This window comes from Pogonomyrmex barbatus, unplaced genomic scaffold (assembly GCF_055798465.1).
Source record: "Pogonomyrmex barbatus isolate J1 unplaced genomic scaffold, ASM5579846v1 scaffold14, whole genome shotgun sequence".
NCBI classification, from domain to species: Eukaryota; Metazoa; Arthropoda; class Insecta; order Hymenoptera; family Formicidae; genus Pogonomyrmex; species Pogonomyrmex barbatus.
In genome coordinates, this window is record NW_028297110.1 from 3,343,960 (window position 1) to 3,368,076 (window position 24,117).

Below are 24,117 nucleotides of genomic sequence, written 5' to 3' on the forward strand. Positions count from 1 at the left end.
AGAATAATTGAATCTCAAGGGAAGTAAAAGGAAAATTTCGAAGAAAAACAAAATATATAAATGATTTTCTATTTCACATGTCATACAAATTTTTTAAACATTTCCGGAAAATTTTAAATATCTTTTCGTACAAGAGAAAGGAAAAACTTTTTCTTTCTTATAGTTATCTCTTTATATTAAAAAAAATTAAATGTCATTCGCCATTTATTTTGAAATAGATTTGAACATAAATTTAATTGTAAAAATATTTTATATTGACTATCATTTTGATTTTTATAAAAACATGAACAATTCTAAAGAATCTGTTATCAAAAGAAAATATATGACATATATCTTTTATATCTTATTAAATGATAAATGGAATCATCGCTGTTCTTAATCGAAACAGAATTTATCATACACACAATGTATCTTAATTTTATTCATTATTGTCGCATCTTAGTGCCATAAGTGCAACATTCTACATTTTGAGTAAATGAAATCTAATGAACTCTAATGAAATTTTCAGTTAATTTAAATATGTGATATTAAAAGCACACACATATACAGACACACATACAAGTAACGCACAGAGAATTTTGAGAATTGAGAATTGAGAATTGCGATGTCTAAAGGAAATATGATATATGTTCCGATAACATTTTATTTATAAAGATTTATCTTCTTGTCTTAGGTAATGCCAGTACGTCGGAATTTGTGCGGCAAGAACTGAGGGCGATTGTCGGCGCACGAACGCAACAACAGCAGCAACAGCAGCAACAGAGAGTGCCCAACAATCTACAGAATAATCTTTCTGGTCAAGTTTCTCAGGATGATCTTGAAGCACTTGGTCTGACGTTCGAGATGCCTTCTGCAGGTATTGAATTGCAAGAGCTTTCGTTAACGCTGTACGAATATAGGTATTATTCCGAGATCGTATAGAAACGATTACTCGGAACGATTAGCTACGAATAAGATCACTTAGCAGAACTAGAAATCTCGGTACAACCTACTTTTTCCACAAAATATGTAAATATTTTTTTTCTTCTTTTAATTTGTTTTGATGCATTTTTTTTCTTTATTTTGTGCGTTGCCCGGAATTATATTACAAAGTAATATAATTATATAATTTTATTTATAATTTATAATAGATATAAATTTTTTGTTATCATAAATTATATGTTTGTTAAAGATACTTAAGTATAGGCATATAAAAATGATTTATTTTCAAAATGCGAGATTTCGTAGTATGCTTTCAGCATACACGATCGCTCAAAGATGATCTGCCCTCGCGATAAGGCAAGTTCAAATTTAATAAGTTCGCATTTTTGTTTACATTTCTACAGAGAGGCATTGCTTTTCCTCCTCGAATCTCGTCAAATTTTTTTGTATCGTACAACCTCAATGTAATTCCGGTTTTGCACTCCCGATATTAATCTCTCATACGACGTGAGTTTCATGAGCGAGTACTGTGAAAAAGTATTACAAGCATCATAAGTTTCCCCTCGTAGATCACGCACATTTTTCTAGATTTGTCATTGCACGCGTTTACTCTTACGACTAATTACACTTATTATAACGCATCCTCTGAGGCTCCGTGTGTTTCTTCGTGAGATCTGTATAAGAAAAATTTTAGAAAACACATAACGACAACGTCGAACCCTAATTCTTCCAAGATAATTCCGAACGCAGAGAATACCTCGAGTAAAATTTTGCCTTTTACGTTATTGAAAGAAGAGATACGTAAAGAGATATTAAATATCGAATTTGCAAGAAGCAATTCTTTTCTTTACACATTCGATTCGAATAAACGTTGAGATATTAGTATGATAACCGCGACAATCCTTCACGAGAGACCATGAGCGAGTCCTCGATCGTTCGAGAATCGTATGAATAGGTATGTAATATACAAGCTGAAGCATGCGCGATCATTATGCGTAATCTCCCGCTTCTTGTAAGGAGAGGCATAATACTTTAGTTCTACAAAGACTGTGGTAACGCCTACTGTTACGATGTCCCAACTAGGTGAGGCTGTGGTTAGCGATGGCCCCGCCAAGATCTGGGGGAGCGCCGGAAGTGCCCCCTCGTCCTCCAGGGTAAGAGCCCCATTCCGACAATATATAATTATTTTACGTATTTTTTTTTTTTTTTTGATTTTGTTATGCTATGTCTTCCCTCTATACGCTTGGCTTCAGAACTGATTGTGCACGAAACATGTTTAATGATCTCTCTCTATTTGCGCACTGAGCGTAAAACTTGTATGGGGTTACTTTTTTCTTTTTTTTTCTTTTTTTTTTTTTAAATTTATATAGAAATAAATAGAACGCTCTACAAATGCATGCAAGTCGCTGTTTGACGATTACGTCACGGCATTATCGTTACAGTACTCGCACGTGACGATAATTCTCTCGGATTTTCCGCAATAGTCATATAGTTAGAGATTCAACTCTTCTGCTAAAAATAGAACGTGCCCTGAAATTATAACTGAATTAAGAGAAATTGAGAGAGAGAGAGAGAGAGAGAGAGAGAGAGAGAGAGAGAGAGAGAGAGAGAGAGAGAGCATTTATTTGGCAAAAATATGAATTTCTAATTTTCTAAATTACGGATTGGTTTCATAGTTCTAAAATTTATTCCTACTTTTTCTTTTTATTTCTATTTATTTCTATTTCTTTTTCAATTTAATTAAAATCATATTGAAATATTTAATGAAACGAAGGAAAAGAAGAATTGTATTTTAGAAAAATATTTTCAAATTTATTTGTTATCTTTTTTTTACACAGAGTAAACTTTATGCGAGTTTAAAAAATATTAATGAAATCATCACATACACACACATATATATATATATATATATATATATATATATATAAACATGTATATATATATATATATATATAATTATATATTTCAGTAAATTTTTGACTATTTTATAGATTGTTAAAATAAAATTACGAAATGAAATCATGAAATTTTTATATCAATCTATAAAATATATTAAAATCTATAAATAATCTTCGTGAATTAAAATAATGCATAATTTATTGTATAAAAAATACTTTGTTATAAAAATATTTTTATTAAAATGAAAATCGAATTAATACTTCCGCATCTTTTCTAAGTAAAAATTTTACATTTTTTTTTTTTTTTTTATTAAGAAGTACGCATTGTAATACTGCGTCGATTTAAGTTTTACACTCAGTGTCAATGAGAAACGCTATGTTTAGCTGTATTAAACAAGCTGATTTTGTTACCATGCCAAGTAGATTCTTGTTCGAGGTGGACTCTATCGAGGAGCATTAGCTAAACATGTTAATGCCTCTGTCTGCATAATGTAGCGCGTTCACGAGTTGCATTATATTTTGTGCAAGAACTAATTGTACTTTTCCGGCTGCATTAACTGCGAGTAACTTATTTTAATTTTTGTTTCGTTCACGCAAACAAGATAGAGCTGATGTAAACAAAGTATAGCTGATGTAATACAGCGTAAATGTTCCGCTAATTTCGTGACATTTTATTAGGCAAAAATAATTTGATGGAATACTAAATGTTAGAAAATTGCCAAAAAATACGTAGCTCTGTGCAAATATATGCGATTATTAGATGATATAAATAAAACTTGGGTTTTTTTTTAAAACATTTCAAAATTATAATTGAATTTATCATTTTTGTTGATATAAATTTTCAAATATAGTTTGTTAAATATTAAAAATGAGAAGAAAGTTGTATGAGCGATATATATATATATATATATATATATATATATAGAGAGAGAGAGAGAGAGAGAGAGAGAGAGAGAACTATATGTGCGTGCGTGCGTGCGTGCGTGCTAGATATGAGTGTAATGTATGAGATAACAATTATTCTTCATTAATTACAATATTGTTTTAATATAATTTTAATTTAAAATCAAATTGTTAGAAATTTGTTTATATGTTTAAAAATAGAAAAAATGATAAAAATCTAATAAATTTAAGAAAAAAATTTGGTCACGAACTTATGAGCAAGATATTTAAAATGGGATATTTGTAAATATTTCTTATGAAAATAATTTAAACAAATATTGATTGTGCAAAATAGTTTTGGAGACCATTGCATATAAAATACAATTTTCTTAAATTTCAATTATTAATTAATTTCGTCGTAGATTTCATAATTTTATCGTTACATTTAATTATTCAATTTTCTTCTCTATTATTAAATTAAATTAATTGAATTGATATACTACTCATTATCAAATTGAATTTTTTAATTATTTTACATAAATAAATAAAATATTGAGAACAATTTTTTGTATTTAAGAAGCATTTAAAATTTCTTTTGTTTACGTTGCGTGCGATTTTTTTCGATATTTTTAATGATTTCAGCGGAATGCATTTAAAATCCCATAATGAGCATCCACATAGGATGCCAAGCAAAAGTGTTTCCTTTCGTATCTACAGGGTGATGGTGTTGTAAGCTTCAGCTCATTCAGAGTAATCAGTAATCATACTACCATTTGTTGTATTGTATAACGTACGTTTAGTAATGCTTTTTCACAGTGAGTCAACTAGATATCTACGCGTAGTCCTTAATTTTCTTTTTTTTTTTTCGAGAACGATTATTCTTATTGCATGAGGAAACTCGCTAATGCTATAGATAAAAGGGTTTAGAAAGATATTCTAAATTTAAATTTTTATGTAATTCTCGAAATGTGTATTCTATACATCGAGTATATCATAATTATATGTAAGGAAATTTAATTAGAACGCGATTAATTCATTAATTCAGAAATAAATTTTTAATATACATATAGTCTTTTTTTACGCAATACTTATTATAAGATATAAGATAAATATATATTTATAAGATAAATAAATATTTCTTTAATAATTTTATATAATTTATATTTGAACACATGCATTAATCGCGTATCAAGAAAAAATTAAAATTTATTTTAATTTTTAAAATTTATTTTACTCTAAAGAGTAATGTACTTTTAAATAATATTAGAAAGAGTACATAATGAGTAAAACATTTTTATAAATATTGATCAGAAATAATGGAACGCATTAAAGAGTACAATTATTATTTTATAAGGAGATTATTTTGAGCAATTTTTATATTGATTGATCGAAATCGAAAATATTTATTTGGTAATTAAAGGCAAAATATTTAATAATTTAAAAGATTTTACGGTAGCGATCATTGTTGTGCATTAAGATATCCATTGGATGTGTAGTTGCTATGTGGCTTCAGATTTTTATTTTTTTAATTTATCAGGATGAAATATTATTTGAACATTACTATTGGAAAGATTTACACGTCTAAATAATTGATATGGATTCAAAATATGGATTCAAATGTGGATGAAATATGAAATTATAAACGGTGATTTTATAAAAGTATATCTAATATGCGAGATATAGCTGCGGTTAATGCTGCTATTTGAAAATATTTTGAATCAACGTTCACATCTTATACAATGAAAAAATTCAGTAAATATCTATTGTTAAAATCGATTTTAAATGATTGTCGGAAAAATATTATTCATTGTAGAGAGATCTTGCTTCTTATTAAATAAATAGTTTCTTTTTTTTATAAATATTAAATTTGCAGAACTTTACAAATTTTTAAATTTTAATCTATAAATGTTTAATCTTAAGAAATTTTAAATTTTTACAATTTTAATATTATATTTTTTATTTTACACGTCTTTCATTAAAAAAAATTTTTTATTAATTTTATTGATTCTTGTATGCACATATTCTGAATTCACATCAATTCACGTTTCTGACATTGATTTCGAGCTACTCGGTGCTGTGAATCCTTATTTGTGAAAGTCTTTGAATATATATATAATTTTTATATCATATATTGTCTTTGGTATTGTAAATTCTCCATTTCATTAATTCTGGATTTTGCAAATGTCCAATGTCGTCGATTTCCCTGGATTCACTTTTATCGAATGATTTCTGGTTCCGCAATGCTTGGTTTCATTACTAATTGCACAAATCATTTAATTGAGCTTATGAATTTTGGGATACCAAAGACAAAATCCCAAGGGTCGCTGCCAGAAATTCAAATTTTAATGCCAAAAAGACTGTGATTCTTTAATATTTTATAGTTTTTACGAATGCTCTGCTATTCTCTGTAGATGTGTACTCTTCGCGATCGGTTTTAAAAAATTCGTTAATATCAGATATATGAAAAAACAAATCTAACAAAGTTTTTTTATTTCAGATTACTATGGAGGAGGCCCGAGGTGATCCAACGAAGTCGTCGTCGTTGCTGCAGAAGCTACTATCCGAGTGACTACAGGCCACCATCCCATCATGCAGTAAAGAGTTATATGTAATATATTTTTGAGTGTGTGAGAAGCGGAATGCAGATACAGGACGTAAAAACGTGGAGGAAAGTAAAAAATGCGAGAGAGAAAGAGAGAGAAATGCACGAGAAAATAAAAAAAAGAGAGTTATAAAATGCATATAAACTTATACGTAATGGATACTATTGTATTATATGTAACGTCACACATGGAGTCAGTATTCATATACGTATCACCAAATACAATGCAAAACTAGCGCGCGGTGCTCTCTAGAATGTTGCCCGTCAGCCGAAGAAAAGGGACGAGCGAGATCGGGAGAGAGAAAGAGAGTGAGAGATAGAAAGATAGAAAAAAAAGGAGAATAAAGAACTTGTTCCCTCTTTTCTCTTACTTTTCGAACTCGGAGGACCAAAAGTTTCCGTTTCCGTTTGGCTGTGTCAAGATTTCCTGGCCGAGCACGCGGCTCGTCGGGAATATCGAGGTCGCGACGTTTCCATCGCTCTTCTTTTTTTCTTTCTTTTTCCTTTTTCGCTTTGTTGAGGAAAATCTTCCTTTCATCGAGCTCTCTCGACCCTGCTTTGGTTGACCGGAGATATATGTCGTATCGTATATTGAGATAACGCTGTGACGATCACAGGCATACGATGAACCCACATCCGCATTTTACCTGTCGATACGTGTGTACTTGTGTTAATGTTTGCGTGTGCATGCGTGTGCGTTGTGTGCGTGTGTGTGAGTGTGTGAGTGTGTGAGTGTGTATCGCGTTCTCCGTCAGTATTGTATTTGGTATATCACAAGGGTGGAAAAAAGAGGAGAGGAAACTACATATAGGTACCTCAAAAAAGGTATACTTTACTATACCACTGGCTGTTGAAGATAGATACTATTTATAGGATTTAATTATTCTATACACAGAGGAAAAAAAAAAGAAAGAAATAGAGCACTCTATTCACGTATTCTCCTTAATTTAACATCCTTTTTCGACTATTACATTTACGGATAATATATTTGTGATGGTAAGAATCTGCAACCAAAATGTGACAAAGAATACTTGTTGTTGTTAATATGATTATAACTATTATTATATTGTAATAACTATTAATTATTTTATTTTATTTTATTATATTATTATTAATATTATTATTATTATCGACATTATTATTATCACTATTACCAATATTCTTGTTGCAATTGCTATATTATTATAGTAATAAGAATAATTATTATATTATTTTATTATATATATATATATATATATATATATATATATATATATATATATATATCAATATTGATATTATTGAGCCCTTGAAATATGCATATTTCTATTCAATAGTAAGAGAGTACCTTTATATATAAATATAAATATAAATATAAATATATTATTGTATAAATGTATATGTATATATATGTATAGTGGGTTTATGTACGCGTTATATATAAATAATAGATGCGAACATTATTTATGTATAATCGATATATAAATTGACGTATATTTATATATCTATACATGTGAGGTGGAGAAAGAAAGAAAAAAAGGAAATCGATCTTCTATTTTGCATAGCTCGGTAATGATTCTCTTTTGGGTCTTAGATGCACACTAAATTACTTCTAAATGACATCTGTTGTTATATAAATGAGAAAAGAAAAGAAATCTAATTACACCTACACGTGTATATGCACACGATGCTACGCGCGCGTGTGTGTATGTGTGTGTATACGCGTGTACACATACATATGAAAGAAATCTCACGCAAGTGTCTTATTTTTCCAGGAAGTTCACCACTTATTAAAAGTTGGAAGAAATCGCTACTAGAGGTTTTGAATGCGTATAATGATAATGACTTTCGGGTATATATGAATGTAGAACGACGTCGACGACTTTTCTTTCGCATCGACGGAATTTTTGCTCTTAATTGCGCAAATTGAAGTACACGAGGAAGCGTCTCTCTTTTCCGTTTCGTTTCGACCGTGATTTGCAAATGTGATTTCGACGGACGCGCATCGGGGCAATTCTAGTGTTATTTGGCGTGTATTATATTTACATGATTATGCGTCCGTCTAGTGGTTTTTTAAAATTTTGAAAGTTTCTTATCGCGAAGGGAAAAGGGATTCGTGTTTTGAGTTTCCCTCGGATTATTTAGCTTGTATCATATCGCTTGATATTTGAATCGTCACGATGTACATATTGGAAAATAATGGAATCTGATTCGTGGTGAGTTTTTAGCAAAAAAACAGACATTTATAGGCATTTGCATGCGTCTTGTTGCTTTCGTTGATTTTTTAATATTTTGTACAGCATAAAATATGTTTTATCCGCGGCGCGAAGAAACAAATGACGACGACGCGGTAATGATGATAATTATGATGATGATGATGATGATGATGAAGATGATGATGATGATGATGATGATGATGATGATGATGATGATGATGATGATGATGATGATGATAATGATGATACTGTGATGACATTAATATTTGGCCTGCTCGTCCCTTGTTGCTTTTTCTTCCAATCGAAAACAGTTACGAAGTTGTAATCTCCGTAAAAAAAAAAGAAACACAACCGTGAGGTACTCTGAATATGTACACGTACATACATAGGCATGTACTCGCCTGTGAACGCGAATACGTATATTACGCGTACGAGAATTAGAAGAAGAATGAAAGAGAAAAAGAAAGCTAAGAGCGTGAGAAAGGGAAAGAGAAAGAAAAAGAGAGAACGAGGAAAAGAACGAGATTAGTACGCACGTACATGTTTGTGTATGTCCGCGCGTGTGCGTGCTTATGCCAGGGTGCGAGATGGAAATAATGTTAGGCGTGCAGTGTATGCGTGTGTGCGTGTGTGGAGGCGTGCGTTGTTCGTAGGCACGCTTGTACGCGGGTGTGCGTAGCAAATTACGTCATATAGATCATATGTGCTTTCTAATGATGAATAATTTTATAAATATAAATATAATATCGATCTCTCACCGTGTACGTTCATTTCGTACGACGAGCTTGTATGTGAACTTCGCGTGTCCTGAAGGCCCGTTCGCCTTTCATTAAACTGTCAAATGATTTCAGTGTTCTTTGCTTCATTCAGTTCGTTCTTTTAAGCGTTTCGCGAACACGCAAAACATCCCTGATGAGCCTCCTTGCTTTTTCGGTTTAATCCTGATTTATTACCATTTCTAGATCTGCTTTCGCTCAAGAGCTTAGCGTGATGTAACTTTTATGTAGACTAAAACAAAACGCAACATACACTCTTATTTTTTTATTTATAAAGCAAAAATTAATTTTAAACAACTGAAATTTATTTAAGGAAATAATATATATTGTTTTATATCTTTTGAATAATTCCCTTTGCGTTTTATTTTTTAAACATCGAAGAATAAATTGTAAAATAGAAAATATTACAAATAAAATTATAAAGCTTAATCTCTTTTGCTCTTTTTATCAAGCAGATGAAATTATAAGTCAATCAATTAAAATATAAGGTTTCAATAATCTATGATTATTCACACATTTTTAAGTTGTAAAATTTATAATTTGTTGAAATCTTTATAAAAAGAAGATAAACATTTTGAAAAGACATCGATTAGCTTATACAAAAGGTACTTTATTCAATGCGAGATACATAGATAATAGTTACGACAGCAATATAATATACATAACGTTAATTTAATTATCATAGTGTGATCTCGTAAATCGCATCGGCGAGCGCGATGTTATTGGCAGTTTGCGATGGCCGGATGCGACAGGTTCTTTTTCTATTTGGCATAAGGCAGTTATATGGCTTTATCGCAGCCGGCGGCGCTTTTTATCGGGCACGCAGGAAGAGACGAGATGGCCGGAACAGGGCACAGACCTCTTTTCACAGGGTGGGAACGAATAACAACGAATAATAGATTTCCAAGAGCGATAGAAGGGTTCGAGCTAAGGACTTTTAGATAAGCAGCAACCCAGGTCTTGATTCAATAGCAGTCACTTTGACAAGCTCTGATTTTGTTATTATTTCCGGGAAAAATATACCGATAAAGAGATTTATCAAAGTACTATACTCAATTGCATTTCATATCTAATACTTCAATAGTCCGCGACTTAAAAAGAAGACTTTTATTCACATGATTTCTTTTCCTCAAAGCATACGATAGAGGACGGAAGATATTTAAAGAACGTCTCTTTTTATAACACTTTCCAGACCTGTGTATTATCCACGCTATCCCAAAGCTCCTTTTACCATGCTATTTCTGAATTATCTGCGTTATCCATTTCTATCCAGTGTAAGATCTATAGACTAAAGCACCCGACCGATATAACTTAACTAATAGAAAAAACATAGTTTTTGTTGCTTTTTTATATACATAGACTTGCTACACCCTAACACGTCACTGATGCCGCTTATTCTGGATATACGCGCAATGTGCGTTGCCCCTACAGGTTGTTGGGAGACTCTGTCGATCGCTGCTTTCCACGAATATGACCTCTCCTGCGATAATGATAGGGTATACGTCTCTGGCTGGAATATCTTCCTCGGCTAGCTTGTGTCCTAGAAGGATCATAGCGAGGTGGTGATGCCGGTGGAGCAATACCCCAATTATTAGGAGTTCGCTCATTGTTCGATGTGAAGGGTTTCAGAATTTCAGTGGTCCTTCGGCGAAGACATACGGCACAACGGCTCACACGGGACGTGTGATCAGCTTTAAGAGTCTGCTGCAGCGGTCTGCGGAACATCTCGTCGTCGCGAATAGTTGCCAGCCAATACGACGTGGCTGTGGCAAAGTAATTGCACGTGCCAAGACCGCGACATTCGATAAATGGCCTGACGCGGAATTCCTCCAAGCAGGATCCAGGTGAAACTAAGGACTGGCCGCCGCCGTCTGCACCTGCATCTCTGTGCTGTAATTATGCATAATGAAATTAAACATAATGCATTTATATTTGCCAATAATTTAATATATACATAAAGATACTTAATACTTTTCGCAAATTTGAAATAAATATTCTTAATAAGCAAAAGATAGCAAAAAGAGTGTATTATTTAATCTTTCAAAAATTTTGTAAAGAGTTTTAATTTCAAGAATTTAAGATTTTAAGAAATTTACTTTTATAGAAAAATATATTGAAATGAGATTTTAAAAAGATTAAAAAATTTTTAAAAAGAAAAAAATGTGAATATATATTGAAAAATAATTTTTTTAAATTAAATTATTTCAATGTTTACACATATTGTCTCAACTGCATTTGTACAAATATCGATATAATATTGAGCTTACCATGAGGAAACTGTAGCCAACCCAAATTTCCTCCCAACCACCCGGACATTCAGGTATCGTCATAGATTGACTGTGAATAGCTATAACCCTGGTCGGCGTCTCGCATACAGAGCATCTCGATATGTATCTACCAACTTCCGGAGCTGGTATTGGTGTCATCATCATCGGCATAGGTTCGGTTGTACTAAGCCAATAACTGTAATCGTTACGATTGGCGTAATCGCACACATTGTTCAGGTTACAGAATAGGAAGGGCATAGTGGAGAACTTCTTGACGCAACTGCCAGCAGCGCCTGTTAATAACAAGAGATTACAATTAAATCATAGCTTCGTAATGTCAAGTTATAACAATCACTTTTCTTTCTTACATATAAAGAGACTTTGCGTTAGTAAATATATTTATAAATACATTGATAATTACAAAATTTTATTGTATTTTATAAGGACAATATTTATAAATTGAAATGCATGTCATTTTAATTTTAGAAAACAGTAGATTTGCATTAGTGATTTTAATTTATTGAATTTTTTGTACGTTATATACTGTATAAACACAAACTGTATTTACACAAAAAAAATATTGCTTACCAAGATCCTGCGCATAAGCTCGTCCATTACCCATCGTATGCAATAGAGAAAATCCTTCCCAGATCTTTACAGTATTCCTTGGACAAATTGGTATCATCTCGGACTGTGAATGACGAGCAAAGTAGAATCCTCGGTCTCTTGGACCAATTCCATTTGGCGCAGGTAATCCAGGTGGGCCGGGGAAACCTTAGCGAAAAATTATTTTTTAATGTAATACATGGATAGAATTTATATAGATTTGTTCTAACACATTATTTCAATATAAGAACAAAAATATTGTTAATATAAAATATACCTGGTTGTCCTTGTCGTCCGGTTGCTCCGGGAGGTCCTTGATATCCGGGAGGCCCATCTTTACCATCTGATCCTTGTGGTCCAGTAAATCCAATCATTCCTCTTTCACCCTGTCGTCCCGGTAGGCCATCCTTACCAGGCTCACCCATTATTCCCTGTGGTCCAGCAAAACCTGCGTATTCATGCAGTATTACATTTCTGTTCATCAAAATCTAATTATTTTATTTTTATAAAATGTAATGTATACAACACCTGGTAATCCGACCATTCCTACATCACCAGGAAGACCTCGTCTTGGGAACGGTGGGAAAGGATTTATGCCGGGTTCTCCTTTTGGTCCCTATCAAGAACATAGCATTATTTGAAATAATTTTGATTCATTTTATTTTTATTTTTTAATTTTATATTTATTTAAAATATTTTTGCATTATCTAATCGTAAATAATGAAATTTAAAGGAAATGATTAAAGGAATTTTTGTTAAAAGTAAAAAGATAGAAACTATCCAGTCGACGGAGTCAAATTAACGGATTGATAGTCAAACTGCAAGATTATCTTCAATTTCAGATTCTCACCTGTGGTCCTTCAGGACCAGGCAATCCACGTAGACCAGGTTCACCAGTTTCTCCCGGTTCTCCTTTCGGACCTGGTAATCCATCAAAACCAGGTAAACCAGAATCACCTTTCATTCCCTTCGGTCCGACTAGACCATCCAATCCAGGCCACCCAGAATCGCCAGGTTGTCCTCTAGTGCTTTCAGCAGGTAATCCCTGATCTCCACGGAAACCTTTCAGTCCTGGTGCCCCAGGAAAACCTTGCAATCCTTCTAATCCTGGCATACCCGGTATACCGACAAATCCTCGGGGACCTGATTAAAACACGCGTAGAATAATAAATTTTCAAAAGATTTAAATAATTTACAAGGAGAGATTAAGAGATAGAAGAATGTTGAAAATCATAAATTTATCATAAGAGTGCACATTTTTTACCTTGTCTTATTATATAATTAATTTAAAGAAAAGTTAATTAAATGATCGTTACCTGGTTCTCCGATCATTCCTTTAGGACCGCGAAGACTATGACCTATATCACCAGAAATTCCTTTAGGTCCATCTGGGCCATATTCACCAGGAGCTCCTTTTTGTCCTGCACGTCCTGGAATACCAGGCATACCATCGAGACCAGCGCGACCCGGTTCACCGGGTTCAGCGAATTCACCAGGTAATCCTGTTGCAAATAAATAGGAAAATAATATTAACTAAGATATAGTTTGATATCAAAATAAAAAAAAAGACAGATTTTTATTGACAAAATTATATTAAAAATATATAGACAAAGAAATTAATAAGCATTAATAAAGCATGGCATTAACTTTTTTAAAATATGAAAACAGAATTCGTAATATATACCATAATATATATTAATTCTAATAAAACTTTATTAAAAAATGATATAATAATGTTTAATCAAATATAATGAGAGATTAAAAATTCTAAATATTAAAAAAAAATAAAAAGTCATATCATTTATAATACGAAGAATTTTGATAAGTTCAAATTATAATTATTTTACAAATTAATAAGTCACACATTAATTATATCAATATATACCTGGAGCTCCACGAGGTCCTTCATCACCCGGTAAACCAGGGAAACCGGGTAACCCTGGGAAACCGGTAGGACCTGGATAACCTCTATCTCCAATTTGACCCTATAATGAATAAATAAATTCTTTATGTATGGTTCCAAGTTGAATTCAATTGATATCTTCAGATAAATAAGTGATTTTACCTTACGGCCGGGTATGCCATGATATCCTGGTTCACCTATCTGCCCTTTCGCACCAACGAAACCATCATGGCCACGATTACCGTAATCACCTTTACTCGCAAATGCGTAAGATGGTAAACCAGGTTCACCTACGTAACCCTTTGATCCAGGGGCACCCATAATACCTGGGATTCCCCTTACACCCGGTTCACCCGGCATTCCTAATATACAATATTTATTTGTAATTTGTCGATCGAAATATTGATACATCTCATCTTGTTTCTAAATTATATTGGAATATATAATTTAATTATAATTTTGTTATAATTTTAGTAAATATTAAAAAAAAAAAAACAGAAAAAAATAAAGAAAAGTTAAATGAGAATTAAATCTGTGAATGTTTATAATTGTGAATTAATGTGAATTATAAATGTAATACAAAGATGTCAAAGTGTGTAATTAAAGTAATAAAAATGAATAAATGCTATTTATTTACCTGGTCTGCCCATTATACCTGGATCACCATCGACACCTGGTTTTCCTTTCAAACCATCAAACCCAGGTGGCCCAATTGGGCCTCTTTCACCTTTTATACCATGTCTACCAGGTATTCCAGGTCCACCTGGTCTTCCTGGGAAACCTGGCTCGCCTCGTTCACCTTTTACTCCATCAGGACCCATATCACCAATTTCTCCCTATAAATTCATAAATATATACTCTTAATTTCAATATAACTTCTTAAAAATTTTTTCGCTACTTATGACGAGGTAAAAAATTAATTTCAAGCTTCTAACTACAAATTCTAAACAGTAAAAAATTATTTTCTTAATTTAAATAATTAGTGATAATTCATGAAAAATTTTCATAAATACAACATGTAAATAATAAGTGTAAAAAATAATAATCAATGAATTACTTAATCTTTTATATAAAGAAGATTATTCGTATAAGTTATTTAAATACATAATTATATATAATTTCATATAAAAATGGAATCTTTTAAACTTTTAATTAATATAATTTAAAAAAGAGATATTATATTGTAATTAGAATAAACAAGAATTAAGATGTCATTATATAATGTCATTATATTTTTACATATTTTAAAAATGCACCTTTTGTAAAAGCAACTTTAGTAAAAAAAAAAAAAAGTTCACTTGCCTTTGGTCCTATGATACCATCATAGCCATCAAATCCAGGTTCGCCTTTTTCTCCTGGTAAACCATTGAAACCATCAGGGCCGAATCCTGGTTCTCCCGGTAATCCTGGTCGTCCATCGAATCCAGCTAGACCGGGCGGTCCAGGTTCCCCCATAAAACCAGGTTCACCTTGATCACCTTGAGGACCACTGAAGGAATTTTCACCACGGATTCCTGATAATCCTTCGAGACCAATATCACCGATGATACCCTTGAGTCCAGGTGGTCCCCTCACTCCTGGTAAACCAGGAACTCCAATGTCTCCTCTTTCTCCTTTAACACCAGGTGCTCCGTCTATACCATCGAAACCGGACCAACCAAGTGGTCCTGGCTCGCCGACATCGCCAACATCTCCCTTCTCTCCTGGAGCACCTGGTTGACCTTGCATTCCGTGCAACCCTTCGTACCCTTGAGGGCCCACATCACCATCGTCACCACGTCGTCCAATAAAGCCAATTTCCCCTTTCAAGCCTTTCATCCCATCGAAACCAGAAGGACCATCAGGACCTAAAAATAAATGTGCATTTATTTTTTTCTTATTTTCAAGACAAGATTGAAGTTTAGTGCCAAGAATAACCGAGTTATGTTCGACATACAATGAGATAGTCTAATGCAATAGCAAATCGAATAAAATGATGAAATTTGATCTAATTTCTCAGTTAATTTTATTCGTGGTTATAAGATAAAAAACTTAATTGTTTTAGATAATATTAGTTTTCGATATTTACCACGGAGACCGACATCTCCGATTCTTCCGGGCATTCCAGGCTGGCCAGATATTCCTGGAAATCCACGATCACCTTGAATACTATCTCCACGTTGACCTTTGGCTCCCTAAATTCATCAAATTAATTGCTTTAATATAAATCATTTACACATATTTTATAAGAAATCTTTATAAATATTAATTAATTCGGAGTAAGTCTTCATAGAAAATCACGAATGAGAACTCACTTGAAGTCCAGGTAATCCTTCGAAACCAGGCGCTCCCTTAGCGCCTTTGATACCCTTTGGACCATCCTGTCCTGGTCGACCAGGCAATCCTTGTGGACCAAAATCGCCGGTGTCACCTTTTGGACCATACCATCCGCGTTCTCCAATTTCACCGTATGTTAAATTTGTACCCGAATCTCCTCGTTCACCTTTGTTACCAATGCGACCCTGTAATCGCATACATAATTACGTGATTATTTTTATGTAAACTTATTCAAAAACTTAACGCTACTGAAATAAGACATTTTACATTAACATTATTTTACTTTAAATATATTTTATAAAATTATCGAGAGAAAAATTATTAAAATTATTATAAGTATACAATTATAATTATAATAAGTATACAAATATACAATTTACCTACCGAGAAACCCACTGGTCCCTGTGGTCCAGGTGAACCTGGTGTACCCCGAAAACCTTGATCTCCCGGCATTCCAGGGTATCCTTTTAAGCCAATAGGACCTTGAAGTGAAATTCCTGGAGAACCTCGTTCACCAGGCAATCCTGGTAGACCTTCGTCGCCAGGATGTCCTTGGAAACCTTTAAAGCCAGGTTCGCCTACGAAAAACAATGAAAGTAATTAATTTTATTTTTAATTTCTTCGTTAAAACGTTATATTTTATGAAACAAATATATAAAAAGTAATATAAATTATATCTAATTTAGTAATTAGTATTGTAAATAATTTAAATATTATCTTACATCTATTTTATTTTTTGTTAAAAGATTTTTTTTATTACATCCTAATATTATTACATTCTATAATTTAACATTCTTGTTTAATTCATGTATTTGGGAAATCTTTAATTTCATACCAGGAGCTCCTCTGATTCCTTTGTAGCCTTTATCACCCGTAGCTTTTACATAATACTCCGCGGTATTACCAGGTTCTCCCTTTTTACCGCTCTCTCCTTGTATTCCTTTGATTCCCTTCACTCCCGGATATCCTGAATCTCCACGCAAAAATTCAAGTCTTGATATCGATGCATTTTCACCTTTTTCACCAGGAATGCCGTCCCATCCTGGCAAACCATCTCTTCCCGATAACCCAGGAAGACCATGATCACCCTAAAGATTGAAAAATTATTATTAAATTGGAAAAAAAATAAGAAGTTAATAATAATCAATCAGCTTATGATTGAAATTCCTACAACTAACTAGATTATTCTATGAAATAAATCAAATCTATCATATAAAAAAATAATTATGTACATAAAAATAAATAAAAAAATACTTTGTCTCCTTTCGGTCCTGGTATACCCGGGCTTCCAATAGGCCCCGGACGTCCCCGTGGACCTCTAAGACCTTCGGGACCAGGTAAGCCCTTCTCGCCGAAGTCGCCTGGCGGACTCCCCTTCGTTTTATTTTGAGGGAAGAATATCCTTCCCGGTTGTCCTTTAGGTCCCTGAACTCCCGCAATACCGGGTCTTCCACTGTCACCTTCAAGTCCCGCCGGTCCTTGTGGGCCTCGTTTCCCTTGTATTCCTTTGTATCCTCGTGGACCAGGTAGTCCAGGGAAACCGGAAGCTCCGGGATATCCATCCAAGCCAGGTTCACCACGTTCTCCTTTCTCACCGGGTAGACCTATGTGATAATAAAAGCAAAACAAATATTTTAATTTCTTTCATTATAAACGTGTCTTTTATTGTTATTTATTGTTAATATGATATCGTAATTTATTCTTACCTGGAGCACATATGCCGCAATCGTCTCCTCGAAAACCTTTGATACCTTTAAAGCCAGGAGAACCAGGCCAACCATCGGGACCAGGAATACCTGGTGTTCCCGGTAGACCGCGTTCTCCAGTTGGTCCACGAATTCTTATACCTTTCCCAGGAAAACCTTTCTCTCCTGCGCAGCAATTATAGTTAACCATGATTAATAAAAGAATATTATTTACGAATAGAATTATTACAGTAATAATAATAGACTTGAGATAATAATGAAAACTAAAGTAAATTTTGCATATTTATTTTTTAAATTTAATATAAAATTAATATATAATTTAACTATTTTTTAATTAGTAATTAGATAAATTAGCTTTTTAGTAAATAATTTATAATTCATTAATTTCTCATTAACAAAATTTTATTTACCCTCATTAACAAAAAGTTTTATTTACCTGGAGGACCAGGGTCACCACGATCACCGGGTGGACCTGACAATCCTGGAAGGCCTGGATTGCCATCCAGTCCCGGTGGTCCAATTATCGTTACTCCCGGAAATCCTTTGGCTCCCATAATTCCGGGTAAGCCAGGCAATCCGGGAGGTCCTTGAGGTCCCATAGTGCCTGATAAGCCTAGAATAATTCATAAATCAATAATTATAATGTTCTTTATAAGATAATCGATATAGAAAACGATAAATACCATCGTCTCCTTGCTCTCCTTTTATGGATGAACCTTTTGCTCCCGCTAAACCAGGGATACCTGGAGGTCCTGGTGGTCCTGGCGGTCCTATAAAGCCGACCTTTCCTGGCAGACCCGGTGTTCCTGTTTGACCAGGTTCACCAGGAGGTCCTGTGAAAGAAACGAAGATTTTAAAGATCCTTTCTAGCTAAGAATAAATATTTATTGTAGTGATTTTTTTTTAATATTATAAATAATTAGTAATTTTTAATTTTTTTAAAGACATAATAGTAATATCTATTTAATATATTTAATATATTTCTAATATATATCTAATATATTTGACATTTAGATTGATAACTATTCAAATATTTTCGCAAAAAAGATAACATTTGTTACACCAACCAAGATCTCCTTGAATTCCAATATTTCCGGCGATTATTTCATCAAGTTCTGGGATATACAGTCCAGGTTCTCCCTCAGCCCCTTGTCTGCCGGGTGGGCCACGATTTCCTTCCTCTCCAAGTTCTCCCTTGATAACAATATCATATATCATATATCATATATGCATATGTGATATATCTAATACTGCCAACTTTTTATTAATTTTAATTTTATTTATTAAATGTACATAATGTACATTGATAGTTTTAAGTAACAAACAATAAAGAATAAAATATCATGGTGCATTTAAGCCGGTATTTAGAAAATATGTTTTAAATAAATTTTACATTTGTTGTAAAAGTTGATTTTTGTTAAAACTGGATTGCTGGGACATACAGAAATGAAAAAGAAGATTTTATTTAACAAAAATTAGTTTCAAAGCAATCAAATATATATAATTTTACTTACATCTTGTCCGTCCGGACCAGGCATTCCAGCGAATCCTGGAGCTCCCTTTTCTCCCTTTTCACCAGCTGGACCTGGTGGGCCCTCGGCTCCCTGCTTACCTCTTGGTCCATCTTCACCTTGTTCTCCTTTCATACCTTTGATACCTACATAACCTGGTCGACCCTAAGAATAAGAATTGCATTATATTTAAATGTCGCAATATCTAATTAAAATGTTAAATAATGCATGAATATATAATTAAATCAAATATTAAATACTAAGCAATTAAAATAATATGCGAAACAATTGTATTTAATTTATATTAAAAATGTAATCTTTATTTCTTATCAATAATAATATATTTTTTGTAATATGACTTTTTATAAATTGCAGTTCACATAGAAAGACAGATTTGAAAATAATTTTACGCTATCCAAATTATGTAGGATGCTTAATGATAATAATAGCAACATTTTTTACATTTTAATTACTAGTTTAAAATAGTCTTAATTATTTACAGTTCAATTATTTTCAGACATTAACATTTTAGACATTTTAATAAAATTATTCTCAAATTCAAAATTGTTTTTTCCGTGTATTATTCTAAATATATTAATAATTTTATGATCACATTTAGTATAACATAATCACCTGTGGTCCTTTGGCGCCCATCTCTCCTTTGCGACCTCGGTCGCCTCGGAAGCCTCTCATGCCTTTTGGTCCCGGAAAACCCTTTACGGGCGTCGAATTTTCATTCTTCCTGTGTTCGTCCGTAGCCGGTGGTCCAGGCTCTCCTCTGTCTCCCTGTTCGCCACGTGGACCTTTTACACCATAGACAGTGTCACCGCGTTCACCTTGCATGCCTGGCAAGCCTGGAGCACCTGGTAGACCCTAATAGAAAAACAAATATCTTTTTCACGCTTTATCATTTAATTGTTATAATTTATCAAATCGTTTTATTAATATATAATTTGCATATGTCTTATAAATTTCTCTTTAATAAATATTATTTATTTTATTTTTCGAAAGGCTTACATTTTAATATTTCTATTTTTCAAGAAAAGGATAGAAAGAAAGATAAAAAAAATATAGTGAAATATATCTTAATATCTTAAAGAATATTTTAAGTGTCTATATACTATCCCGATTTTTCCTTTCTCCTGAGTTAGCGTTATTTTCATATATCGAAATGTTTGAAACTACCAGTTTCCCGTTTAGCTAATCAAATCTAAACTTGTCAAGGGACTTGTAATACACGATACTCTCGAGACACCAGGTATATCTTGATGTAGTTCTACCTATATGCGTACGCATTACGCCGAAGTTACATCTAGCGTGGCAGAGCGTAAGTGCATGTATTATGAGTCCATTATAATGCTAATTTAAGTGCACGTCCTGGTCCATCCCTGTTTATTTTTACTCCGAGCGAAATGAAGCTAGACTTTGCGAGACTATTTCGATCAAAGCATGACATTTTACTTTGATTAACGTATGCAACAGTTGATTAAATCTGTGGGAATATTTCATATTCCACGTTAATACCATTGCACGACGAGATAAAGAGAGAAAGAAATACTTTATACCACATCATGATAAAAAACATAAAAAAAAACATAAAAAAACATCATTCATACTCATTATAACTAGCTTATTTATTTTTTTTTTAATAAAAATTTTAAATGAAACAATTTGTATTCTTACAAATTGTATCATACTTATATAATTAATACGTCTGCAGTATTAAAATTATTGATCTTGTTATATTCTAAGTATTTTAACTAGCGAACGTAATTACATAATAAACTTTACTGATACAATTAGCAGCAACAGAATTCTAGAAAATTTATTACGAGAGACCAATTCTATCTAAATAAAAGACAGAGAATTATAACAAAATTACATGACAATGAACTTTTGACATTTGTCTTCGAGAAAAGACTCGAAATACGTTAGTGCAATTTGCCGAATTAACTGTCGATCCGCCCTTTATATGGAAGAGAGGTACCGAAATTCGTGGCAACACACCATTAAAAAATTACCCATGCAATTGTGCACGGACGTGCGATTAACGCCATTGTCAATGAGGAAACCGGTTTTCGGTAGCCGATTGTGTCTTCTTTAATGGCGCGAACGGCGTAACCGACTTTTGCCGAGGATCAACAAGAAGGAGAACCCGGTGCTCATCGGCTTTCTCGGAAGCCGTTGGTCGCTGGTTAAAACCTCTTCCCTTCGTCATCTCGTGAAGAGACAGCTCTCGGGCTATCAGCGACAGTCGCGTCAGCAGATAGCAGCTGACGGCGGACGCGACGCTTCGGATTTCAGCGTTTCGTATTTAGCGATTAAATACGAAGTTTCCGCACATTTTAATACTTTCTTTCTCTTATTCCTCGCGCATCCGCGTTGGTACTAGCTTGCTATAAACTAAAGTTAAATTCTGCAAATTCGCGAGAGGACTAACTGCACGGAGAGCCCCACCTTTCCTCGGTAGAAAAAGAAGAAACGTCCGATGGAAAATGATTCGTGTATATGAAATCGTTACGGCGATGCGTGTAAAATAGTTTTCTCTAAATAAAAAAGAAAATGTGTATTAACTGATGCTCGCTCTTCCTGAATTTGAGCGATTTATTATTACATATCGAGTGATCTTTTTCCTTCGCGATCCTTCGTCAGCGGTGCTGTGAATTTCCCGCCCCGGAGAATTTATTGCCCCGTTCGCTAATTAGCTGCGTCAAGTAAATTGCAAGCGAGAAGAAAGCTTCACTTCCTAGTAGCGAAAGTAGCTGATAAGTAACGGGGTATATCGCCAGTAAGTACACACGCTGGGAATGCTAAACCTTCCCTTCTTGCAAAGGGTTCTTCCTGCTCTGGGGAATACGTGTAACATCGCAAACGTAATTCAACCTTACGGGCGTAACCTGGAATACCGCGGATACAAGTGGCGCAGATAACTTTCGAGTGGCCATCGTGTCTACTCTGTGCGCTTTAAGAATCTCATAAAGTTTCGTCATCTGGTTTATACGAACCGAAATACTGGATGGTGCGACATACGTTACATTACCATATTGCGCCTGCCTGCGTCGCACTATTGTAATTTAAGATACGCGACAACTTATTCTTTCTACGCCGCAAAACCACCACTCCTTCTCCTTCCGAATGAATATTATATTTTTAATTTAAGGTAATCTTCTTTCTTAAATTAAGTTTAAATTAATTAGCTTTCTTAAATTAAAATTTAAATTAATTTTTTGCGCATTGCGCATCTTCAATGGATATTTGCAGCTCTTTCAACAGAGCGCATATTTAATTTCAAAAACTTTTAATCTATCCCGGTATCTCAGTGATTATTTTTTTTAGAGTTCTAAAACAGAGGGAAATAATGTGAAAATGTTCATTAGCGACAGGCGCGACTGGTAATTAAAATCCACAATTTTTTACTCAATTCTCATCTTCTCCGACTGTTCCTAGAGAAAATTTTCTATTGTGCGCTCTATTGCACGGGAAACGGGAGATAGACACGTGAATTGCTCCCCTTTCAGAGCTCTGAGTATTCATTTCGCACATTTTCACTTAAAGCCAGAATGTGCATTTCGCGCTCGCATTCAAAGGTGACTTTTAACTCGGCGGCGGTGTAAGAGGATTCCTCGGAGCGGTGCTTATCGCGCGATATCGCGCGCGGAATTCTTTCGGATTTTTTCCGCTTCGTTTTCTCCCCTTTACCCGATACCCCGTTAAATATTGTCGGGGAATACTTTGGCCGGCGAACGATATTTCATGTGAGCAGGTGGCGTTTCGCAAAAAGGAACGAGAGTCGTCCCCGAGAGTCGAGCTCTCGTTCCTCTCCTCCTCCTCCTCCTCCCTCGTCCTCCTCCTCCTCTTCCTCCTCCTCCTCCTCCTCCTCCTCCTGCAGGCTTCTACCTCTTCCTGTGCAATGTATCCGCTCTTCGGGGATCTACCTAAACGCTCGCGTGAGGGTTCACCGGCCCTCGAGAGTCGGCACCGATCGACCGGTGTTACGGTACCTTAAACAACCGTGGGATATACAAGCCTGCTCTCCTGTTATTACTTACAAAGTCGCCCGTGTCTCCTGGATGGCCCATCTCGCCGGTGAGACCCGGCTGTCCTGGATAACCCTGGAAACGCGATTACGTCTTAGGATTGACGACTATGATCCTTACGAGCGGATTTGAATGATAAGATTAATTCGCGATGGATTTTAGGAAAAGCAGTTTGTACTACGCGTTTCGCCTCCTAGTATCATATATGTATCATACGCGATAATGGGAGAAGAGGTCAATATTAATTTTTCATTAAATATATTTCGATTAAACAAAACAAATGTATAAAAATTGATAAATTTAAATAAAAAGTATACGAAATGTGATTTTTCAGCGAGATTTTATTACAGTAAAAAAGATTAATTGCATGCGTCGCATGTAAATGAGTAACGAGACATATGAGAACATAATTTAATTGTTAATTTAATTTACTTTTTATTTTTAATGAACAACAACGTAAGAAATTGCTTTTGGCAAAATTGATCTGTGTAAAGATA

General features: G+C 33.8%; 2 protein-coding genes across 18 annotated transcripts in view; one reads left to right on the forward strand and one right to left on the reverse strand.

Moving 5' to 3' along the window:
* LOC105433511 (uncharacterized) overlaps positions 1-9,344 on the forward strand; it is a 126,615-nt gene extending 117,271 nt beyond the window's left edge. For 13 of the 14 annotated variants that reach the window (XM_011648866.2, XM_089073153.1, XM_089073154.1 and 10 more), the window contains 3 exons: positions 674-856; positions 2,005-2,075; positions 6,199-9,344. In XM_011648866.2, the coding sequence (XP_011647168.2) occupies positions 674-856; positions 2,005-2,075; positions 6,199-6,270 (326 nt within the window). In that variant the 3' untranslated portion in view covers positions 6,271-9,344. The remainder of the gene's footprint in view (positions 1-673; positions 857-2,004; positions 2,076-6,198) is intronic. The other variant, XM_089073155.1, reaches the window with a different exon arrangement.
* Positions 9,345-9,863: 519 nt separating this feature from the next.
* Positions 9,864-24,117, reverse strand: part of LOC105433512 (uncharacterized) — a 209,225-nt gene continuing 194,971 nt past the window's right edge. For 3 of the 4 annotated variants that reach the window (XM_089073144.1, XM_011648870.3, XM_089073141.1), the window contains exons 5-27: positions 23,633-23,695; positions 20,217-20,456; positions 19,587-19,748; positions 19,140-19,266; positions 18,756-18,905; positions 18,509-18,685; positions 18,073-18,237; positions 17,621-17,970; positions 17,202-17,454; positions 16,751-16,944; positions 16,345-16,551; positions 16,119-16,224; positions 15,353-15,897; positions 14,688-14,886; positions 14,213-14,412; positions 14,033-14,132; positions 13,464-13,649; positions 12,998-13,290; positions 12,676-12,763; positions 12,425-12,595; positions 12,130-12,315; positions 11,542-11,834; positions 9,864-11,164 (exon numbers count right to left, since the gene is read on the reverse strand). In XM_089073144.1, the coding sequence (XP_088929270.1) occupies positions 10,700-11,164; positions 11,542-11,834; positions 12,130-12,315; positions 12,425-12,595; positions 12,676-12,763; positions 12,998-13,290; positions 13,464-13,649; positions 14,033-14,132; positions 14,213-14,412; positions 14,688-14,886; positions 15,353-15,897; positions 16,119-16,224; positions 16,345-16,551; positions 16,751-16,944; positions 17,202-17,454; positions 17,621-17,970; positions 18,073-18,237; positions 18,509-18,685; positions 18,756-18,905; positions 19,140-19,266; positions 19,587-19,748; positions 20,217-20,456; positions 23,633-23,695 (4,920 nt within the window). In that variant the 3' untranslated portion in view covers positions 9,864-10,699. Of the gene's footprint in view, positions 11,165-11,541; positions 11,835-12,129; positions 12,316-12,424; positions 12,596-12,675; positions 12,764-12,997; positions 13,291-13,463; positions 13,650-14,032; positions 14,133-14,212; positions 14,413-14,687; positions 14,887-15,348; positions 15,898-16,118; positions 16,225-16,344; positions 16,552-16,750; positions 16,945-17,201; positions 17,455-17,620; positions 17,971-18,072; positions 18,238-18,508; positions 18,686-18,755; positions 18,906-19,139; positions 19,267-19,586; positions 19,749-20,216; positions 20,457-23,632; positions 23,696-24,117 lie in introns of all 4 variants that reach the window. The other variant, XM_089073143.1, reaches the window with a different exon arrangement.